At 41.8% G+C, this 9,527-nt stretch overlaps 1 protein-coding gene across 1 annotated transcript in view; it reads right to left on the bottom strand.

The window, feature by feature from the left end:
- TG (thyroglobulin) overlaps positions 1 to 9,527 on the bottom strand; it is a 158,754-nt gene that overhangs the window by 28,650 nt on the left and 120,577 nt on the right. Inside the window, exons 42-43 of the mRNA XM_010577115.1 lie at positions 2,730 to 2,894; positions 1,827 to 1,994 (exon numbers count right to left, since the gene is read on the bottom strand). Of these exons, the coding sequence (XP_010575417.1) occupies positions 1,827 to 1,994; positions 2,730 to 2,894 (333 nt within the window). The remainder of the gene's footprint in view (positions 1 to 1,826; positions 1,995 to 2,729; positions 2,895 to 9,527) is intronic.

Below are 9,527 nucleotides of genomic sequence, written 5' to 3' on the forward strand. Positions count from 1 at the left end.
GGAAAATAGAAATAGAGGAAAATGTGCACAAAAAAATCATCAGTTCTTACTGAGAACCTGAAAACAGCTTAAGGAAGTCAAAAGAGAGAAAATAAAATATAACCACCTACCATGAACATTATGAATTTTCTGGAACAGAAATGGAATCTGACTTACAGCAGTAGCACCAAGGTAGGTACTATTATAACAGCTAGTAAAGAAGTTAACTGTACTTCTAAGTAAGCATAGTTAAACACTTGCCAAAGGAGATCAGAAGATCTCCAACAGTAGGAGATTTTAAAACAGGTCTCTCAGGTAGAGAGTATCTACTTGAGGTAGATATGACCATTTCTTAGTGTTGAGTTGCACCAACTTTTAGAGTCCCTTCCAGTCTTATTTACTGCAAGCCTTTAAATAAAGAAGATATTCCAGATTTTGGTTTTGGAAAGGCAGCATTTTACTGCTGAGCTCTTAGTACAAGTGTTTTTCCTTTTCATTTCAACCTGACAGTACTGGCTTTTAGCACTTGTGGCTTTCATTAACACCATAATTTGTTGCATAATTTCTAATACATCAGGGAATTTCGTTTCCATTTTGCAGACAACTGTCATATGTGGAAATAGTGGTAAAGGAAAGAATTTCACTTCCTAGTCTTCATCACATGACTTGTAATGAGGTTACTGAGGTTTATTCCCCTCTCACAGCGTCTGGATCATTATCTGCAGGCCTCCAGCATCACAGTCCATTTCCTATGCCTGACTTCTTCTTTTAATTGATTCCAAAAGAGAAAGATACATGAAATAAAAGCAGGAAACTTCTGATGGAGACTAAACAAGCAATATGAACTTTACTCAGGTGGGTCAAAAAGCCTTCTTTCAAAGGGGTATTTTGTCATTAATTCGGAAATAAATTGGTCTATGTGTTATTGGCTACCAGCAAAGAGAAGCTGGAATTGACCTTTCACTGCCTCCTAAGAGATGAAATCCACACAGTTACAGAGAGCAGCAGACCTGCAGTTCACTTAGATAACCCTCAAAACGATCCCTGCTGTGTTAATATTCTCCTGTTGATTTCTCAGCGTATATCTGAGCATGTTGGAACATTTAATTTAATTTGGCATTGTTAAACAGGGAAGTGCTATCGTTACCATCGTAGAGAAGGACAAATGAACTAAAAGAGGTTGATATGCTGTCTCAAGAACAGAGGGTGCACAAGAAGATGTAAAATCCCTCTGAGTAGACCTTCATGCTTTTGAGGACTTTTATGTCTGAAGTACAGCATGGAAGCAATTCTTTTTCATTTCACCAGTTTATGCCCTGAAACCTTAGCCCGCAAATCAGGCTAGTCCTATTCTTAGTCACAGTTAGCCATATTCAGAATCATCTTTACAGGAAAACATAGTTCTTAAAGGCAACAGAGAAAAAGGGTTGCCGCAAAAAAAAACCTGTTGGCATGGAAAAGACTGACTTAGCCTTGCTGCACAGTGAAGAACCTCATAACCAGGTTATGAGCTTGTTTTCTTCTTTGTGAGATACAATTGAGATCGCAATATAAATAGGATTTTAGGGACAGTAGAACATACTGCTGCATATTAATACAAGCTAAATCATTGCTGATCTCTTACCTTTTCATATCTCTCCCAGTAATGGTAATCAACAAATATAATAATGCCATTAATCAGCCTAAACAGGACTGGCTGGAGATGGACAATGTCTTTGCGTATTTGCGTGGAGTATAATTCACAAACCATCGAAATCAAAAAGCATCTGTCCTGGCTGCATGTGATTACTGCCATCACTATAATAATAGTAATGCCATCAATTCATTAACAGTGAGTCTCTTCCTACCTTAATTGCCTTAGCTCTGCTGATCAACCCATCTTGCTGAGCACTTCCAATGAGCAGATCTACTTTCTGAAGTTGAGGGCGCTGCAGGGCTTTAGCTAAAGGTTCCCAAAGGTAAATTCCATCCATCACTGGACCCCAGTACTGGAACGGGCCGCTTATAGCTAGGAGCTAGGTTAGCAAAAAAGCAAGAAGAGTGAGTTAAACTAGCTTACCCTGGTCATTTCCATTTTATTTATGCTTCAGACAACTGAGTTGATAGCCTTGAAGTGAGCAAGTGATCGGTTAATGTAAGTACAAACTCAGCATTGGCAGGAAACAATGCTTTTGCTGACGATCTCAGCAGGTGAAATGAGCTGAATAGGCCAAGGGAATTGATTGTCTTATAGTCATAAAAATGTTTTAAATTAGGGATTGGCTCTATGCTGGTGCTGATCAGAAAATACACTGCCAGTGGGTGTTTTAATCTGAGGGTAAAGGATCCATCTCGTTTATACTGCAGTTTTTGCAAGTCTCCCACTTAGGAGTCAGAGCACTGACATCCCTCCCCACTTCCTTTTCTGGAAAAATGCAGTTACTGAAGCTACAGACACTTCATTCTCTTCTAGAGTAACACCCAGGGGGAGATGAGAGGGGACTGAAAGAAGTCAGAAACTATATTTAGATTAATTTTGGAAGACGTGGTCAAAGTAGCGTAAAAGGAATTTAGTCTAAAGGAGAATCATGCTGTGAGTATTCATAGGTCGGAGGTGGATGTCATGGACATCAGCATCACTCCACCAAAGCTAGTCCAGTTCCTCTTCCACAAATATTCAGCCCAGTTTATTTCTTAAGCTTCCTCACAGCTTTTTATCAATGGAAACTTTTTGATTCCTTGCCAATGGCACATATTTTGCTATGGTGTACCTTAGTCTGTGCATCATTGAGGACACGAGCAGGCAACTGGCGGAGGCAGGCTACGATTTCCTCGCTAGTGGATGAAGGGCATCCCACTTCTTCAGCCAGGACTGCTGCTTGGGTCTGTGCTCTCCTCTTAGTAATAATGGATGCTGGAGAAAAAGCTGAACCTCCCTGGAAAAGAAAGACAATATCAGTCAACACATGCTAGCAAAACACTGGGTCCCCTGGTGCAGGTAAAGAAGAAGAGAAGCAAAATCTGGCCAGTTGCAGGTTGTTAAACACTGGTATTTAAATCATAAGAAGCAAGTTCTAATGATCAAAGCAAAGGGGAGAAGGATAGGTTTGGCTTTTTCCAGCTCTGCCATGGTTATTTTGGAAGACCTCTGAACCAAGCCACAAATCTTTCTGAAAACTTTGCTGGAAGGAGAAACATTCAGACAGGAGGGGATACAAAGAAGGTGCTGTGAGGCACATCAGGGAATGGAGAGCCCATCTTACAAGAGAAGGCTAAGTAGAGTTTTACTTCCTTAACTGTCATAAACAAAGACTGAGAGCAGGCATGATCTTTATAAATGAATCCATGAAGAAGAGCTATTTGTACCTTAGGAAAATGCTGGTAAAAGGCCAAATGGGCATTAACTATTCATATTGAGTGTAAGTAAATTTAGGCTAGAAACACTAAGATAGCTAACCCAAAGAGCAGCGAGGTTTTAGAAGAGCTATGAGCAGAAGTAGTAGCAACAAAAGGCTAAACCAAGATGAAGAAGATAACCAGAGCCAGAGTGCATCAAAATCAGTCCAATCTCTATCCCAGGCTCTTTGTTTCTTTCCTACAGCTGTGCCAGCATGGAAAAGGTCCTTACAAAGAAAAGATGGTACAACATCGTTGAGTAACCATGAAAACTACTCATTGAAAATGCAGAGAAATTAGCATAAATCTGATAAGATCTGATCGAGAACAGAAAGACTGGAATAGCTCTGACATGGTTCAAATGACTAATTTCCAAACATTTACATCAGTTTACTATAATAACTGCTACGATTAGCTTCCGTCTTCTAAAAAAAACCCCAAACCCTAGATGCATGATATAAAAGACCCCGATCTATTAAACCGATTAACTTCATACTGAATTTGCTCAAAGCATAACCACATGTCTGAAAAAGCGTAAAACCAGGAGCAAGTTAAAAAGAAACAGAAAACAAAAAGCAGATCCTTAACTTGAAATTGTCTAAAACCTTTGAGCCTGAAAAACTCTGTGCAACCGTTGCCAGCACCCAGGACAGTTTTTCTATTTCAAACAAGCAGACCCATTGATACTAATGGGATAACATTGCTCACAACTGGAGAAATTAGTTTCCAAAAATAATTAGGAAGAGGTTATTGTTTGGATGAGACAGTATTTTTTGTTCACCGTATGTGGAATTTCCAGTACTACTACCTTCCTGAAAGGCTTCTCTTCCTTTTTAAGTGATCTAGAAAACAAGCACTGCTGTTAGCTTAATGACTGAGACCAGGATGGTTGCAGATAAGCAGAGGAAAAAGCTAAGATTGTCAATTCTGGGGCACTAGAAGAGCCATCTCTGGTTTTAAGAGGGCAGAAGAACTAAAGAAGAAGAAATAAACACCACTTGGTCTTATTCCTCACTTCCGTCCTCGATTTAGATGAGAACTCGAGTGAGCAATGGGCTTTATGCTACATGGGATTTGTGGTGGCCTATTTTGTGTTTGTAAGGCATGATATTTGCCAGCTGCTGACTAGGTGCACTGACTCAGTTGGTCATGAGAGAGAAAGAAAAATATCCTTGATGAGAGTATCTCTGTGTGTGGGTGTGTCCCCAGGACACAGAATGAGAATGTTGGGTTTTTGCCTGGCCTTCGAAAGAGCATGTTCACCAGAGCTAGGATGAGTGAGACTAGAAAAGGGATAATGTGGCATGCCAGCTTCCCTCAGAAGAGTAGCTTCCTTGCTTTTCATTTGGAGCAAGAAATTATGTGCCTCCTTGGTATAGCACAGAAATTAGATCTAGGATTGCACAATATTTATCCACTAATCTGGCAAACATATTCTTCAACATCAGATCTGAATGTGCTCAGCATATTTTATCAAATATCCAGTACATCTAAATGACATTCATTTAAAATAGAACAAAACAAAACCATAAAAAATTAAAGGGCTTCAGTTTCCCAAATTCTGAAAGTTTCACAGATTTTGAAAGTGGAAGTTTCTGTGGAAATTCTGAAGTTGCCTTATTAAAAGGCTAAATTTGGTAGGGAAAGAGAGTACAGAGATCAGATGACATACAGAATCCAAAAATTCACTGGGACCAAGAAAAACATCCTAGTCTGTGCTTGATTTTGAACACATCTCGTCCCAGGGATTTAAAAAGCTGTACGAAGTTCCCCTGTCTCTGAGATGTCTACAAAGTGAAAGACTGCCCTTGGGTCAAGTACGGAGACAAACAATGATTGCAAAAGATTCTCCCACAAGCCTTCTGTGCAGAGGGAGAGCTAAATGCCTGGAGAGGCAAATCTTCATGTCGCAGCGCTGGATGTGTATGGGCTAGCATTAGATATGGTCCAAGCTCAACGTGTAAAAGAAAAACCCAAAACTTCTGCAAATACATTTGTGAGGTGAGGAGAGTTCTTGTTTAGAGCCTTACTCTAGCTGCGGATATTTTCTCCTGTTTCCATGAGTGCTTAGAACAGGTTTACGTGCTCTTCTTCATTCTGTTTCTTTTTTTCTTTCTTCTATTTTCCATGGTAATGGCCACTTCCTTAGTTTGCTTTTTTTGATAACATCTGCATTCAGGTATCATATCTTGCGTTTGGGGTTTGAAAGAGATGTGGTATCCACTGCTGTTATTCATGTTTAATTTTTATTGGGACTGGAAGTGGGTGACAGAGGAACTTGGGCCATTACTCAAGCAGTATTTGGAAGCAATACCATTATGTTCCCTCCCCTGGTGCATCTGAAATACATTCCAAGCTCTAGAAGCAAGGCTTCTCTTACCGCAGAAGTTAGGCAAGCAAAACTATACAAGTTGTCTGTTTCTCAAATTCACATCACAATTCAAGCTCATTGTTTCCTCATCCTCACCAAAAAAACCTCAGGAACAAATAAGTGAGAGCAGAAGCTGGAGACTGCCCAGAATTAAATTTCTTCCTTTTTGAGCCTGCACTTTTCACATTAAAAAGAAATCTTCCCTAAACACTGTAGCCAGATTAAAGGCAGGCTCAGGACACAGAGGATAACATAGCTACACTCAGCATTTCCCTCTTTCCCTATAAAACTAAAATTTATTTGTGTGATTAGTCCCAGCAACCAGTAATGAAGGAGTTGTGTGTTTTAAAAAATAGGACTATTTAGGCAGAAGCAGAAATAGCTGAGGGACTGTTCATTTCCATTACATGACATCCATATTACCATCAACATGACAGAATCATGAATCAGGAAGCCAAAAAATCATGAGATCAGCTCAAAAATAACAAACACCGTGTTCTTTTTGTTAGTCCTCTGTTTTTTTAATTCTCCAGGAATTCTTCTGTGCCTATAAACACACGAGCTAAAAAATTAACTTTTGAAACTAACAGCTCTGATCTTCAGATAATCCTGCAGAGTAGTTTTTTTGAAAGCAGACCTCTAAACAATATGAGATATACAATAAAATTGTGAATGTTAGCCATCTTGCTGTCACGAGGTATTTCCCTATCTCAGTATCGTTTAGAAGACCTGAAGCCACACACAGTTCTTGCTTCAGCTGTCGTTACAGATTGACCTGCTGTCATCAGAGGAAGTTGCGATGACATTTTTGACAAAGAACCAGATGAAAGCATTCAGTACTGAACTGCAGAGAAGAAGCGTTTGCAACTGTGTTGCACAATCCACAACAACAATATTACGCTGTCTTTTTCAGGGGAATAGTGGGAACATCACAATGTTGGGCAATAATACCTACTGCAAAAAATGATGCCATTGAAAATGAAAGGCAAAGCCTTCAGTACTATTTAGTTCAGGGACCAGAATTTCTTTATTTCTCTTTTCAAAATTAGGGGTTAAGCTAGACAGTAGAAATTCACATACTAGGACATGTGGCAGCGCACAATGGTGAGAAGTTGATGAACACAAATCAGTGTTACGTGAAGATGAATTCTTGCTTTGATGCCAGGCTGAGATTGGCTGAGTTGAGGCTGGTACCTCTTGCAAACTTCTCTCTTGAGACATCATAGCTCACAGACCTGCACTGGTGCTATCCTGTCCACCCCAATTCTCCCTCCACAAGCCCTGGCTGTTATTCTAATGAGATAATAAAAAAGAATACACAGAATTGTATTGGATTTGTGTGGCAAGGTTTTGGTAGTGGAGGGGTTACAGGGGTGGCTTCTGTGAGAAGCTGCTGGAAGCTTCCCCTGTGTCCGACAGAACCAATACCAGCCGGCTCCAAGATGGACCTGCCACTGGCCAAGGCTGAGCCCATCAGCGACCGTGGTAGCACCTCTGGGAGAACAGATTTAAGAAGGGGAAAAAAAACCTGGTGCACAACAGAAACTGCAGCCAGAGAGAGGAGTGAGAATATGTGAGAGAAACAGCCCTGCAGACACGAAGGTCAGTGCAGAAGGAGGGGAGGAGATGCTCCAGGCACCGGAGCAGAGATTCCCCTGCAGCCCGTGGTGATGAAGACCATGGTGAGGCAGGCTGTCCCCCTGCAGCCCAGGGAGGTCCACGGGGGAGCAGATCTCCACCCGCAGCCCAGGGAGGACCCCACACCAGAGCAGGTGGGTGCCCGAAGGAGGCTGTGACCCCGTGGGAAGCCCACGCTGGAGCAGGTTTTCTGGCAGGACTTGTGACCCTGTGGAGGACCCACACTGGAGCAGTCTGTGCCTGAAGGACTGCAGCCCACGGGAGGGACCCACGCTGGAGCAGTTTGTGAAGGACTGCAGCCCGTGGGAAGGACTCACATTAGAGAAGTTTGTGGAGGACTGTCTCCCTTGGGAGGGACCCCACGCTGGAGCAGGGGAAGAGTGAGGAGTCCTCCTCCTGAGGAGGAAGGAGCGGCAGAGACAAGGTGTGATGAACTGACCCCAACCCCCATTCCCCATCCCCTTGTGCTGCTGGGGGCCAGAGGCAGAGAAAAATGGGAGTGAAGCTGTGCCCAGGAAGAAGAGAGGGGTGGGGGGAAGGTGTTTTAAGATGTAGTTTTTATTTCTCATTACTCAATACTCTGGTTTGATTGGTAGTAAATTAAATTAATTTTCCCCAAGTTGAGTCTGTTTTGCCCGTGACGGTAATTGATGAGTGATCTCTCCCTGTCCCTATCTTGACCCACAAGCCCTTTGTTATATTTTGTCTCCCCTGTCCAGCTGAGGAGGGGCAGTGATAGAGCGGCTTTGGTGGGCACCTGGCGTCCAGCCAGGTTCAAACCACCACAGGTTTATTACTGTAAGTTCTACCTCTGTCTCCCAGCATACCTGGAAAAGACAATTACCATATAAGCTGCAGTGCTGAATGTCTTTTAATTCCTCATTTACTCTGGAAAGTAGCTTCTGCAGAGCTTTTCAAAACCGATTCACAACAGATCTAATGATTAGAAACTTCACTGCAACTAGTTTTTATCAACAAGTCTGTAAACCCAAAACCTTCTTCCTCTCCTCACATCATGACCTCTTGTTTTTCCAACCTGACTTGAAACAGAAAACCCTGCTTGAGCCACGTTTGCCTCTTTGACACATGCACTCCCTTCAAATTAATGCAGTTTCTCTGACGTCTGCAAGGCTGCAGACTCCTTTCACCGCAGGCTTTCTGTCTGCCCAGAAGCATGCTATAGACAACACAAACAGCAATAACAGTAACACCACCCGAAAGGTAAGATCAAAAAATATCTAATGAGAAAGCCAAACCAATGGAATATCCCGATAATTCTACTTTCCCAAAAGAGCCAGCCGTACAGCAATATTTTATTCGTTAAAGATAGGCACTCTCCAGGCACAGATGCATACAGTTCCCAGCCAGAAGTATCTGTCAGACCATCTGGTTTGACCTCCGGGATAGCCAAGGCTCCTCCATTTCCTGACTGCTGAGCTCAAGTGCTTCCTATCACTTAAAACACGGCTTGTCTTTGACTAAAGCCTGATCTTGCATAAAGCATTTAAGCTGGGCTCAGAGACACCAAGAAATGGATACTGCAATCTTCTCCTTTGCTGTTCGTGCCTGAAGATAATCACTCCACTGACAGAAAACTGCACCTTATTTCTGTTTGAGGATGTCTTCAGTTTCAGTTAATGTCAGATTAAAAAGACTTTTTATATCCTGTTTTTTGTCCCTGCAAAAATAAGCAAGCTGCAACTGAGTGACCACTAACTCTTCTTTCCAATTAGCTTAACAGATTATTGTCTAAAAGACTGGATTTAAAGTATTTTCAGAAGTTGTTTTCAAATTGGAGCCTTTTTTTTTTTTTTCTTTCTTGCAGAGTTGGTTTTCAGTATCCTGCATTGCTTTTCCTTAGACATCTAATTCCGCATAGTGGCAAGTGCTTACAAAACACCAAGGTTGCAGGGCTCTATGTGAAGACATTAATGTCATTTTTCCAGGCTTTCAGACAAACTCTGTCTTCAAGAACCTGGAGGAGTAGAAATCTTTGGGACCAACTCAAGGAGTCTCTGTCACAGCTAAGGAACTACATGGCAGACGCGTGACAAACACTAGCACACGAAGTGTAACAGGGAACGGGCAGGTCAGTCCAGAAATGGAAAGGGAGACTGAAATATAAACATTTTTCCCTCCATAACCATCTACTAGAACTGTGATT

Source organism: Haliaeetus leucocephalus, unplaced genomic scaffold, assembly GCF_000737465.1.
Source record: "Haliaeetus leucocephalus isolate CR32 unplaced genomic scaffold, Haliaeetus_leucocephalus-4.0 Scaffold555, whole genome shotgun sequence".
Taxonomy (NCBI): Eukaryota; Metazoa; Chordata; class Aves; order Accipitriformes; family Accipitridae; genus Haliaeetus; species Haliaeetus leucocephalus.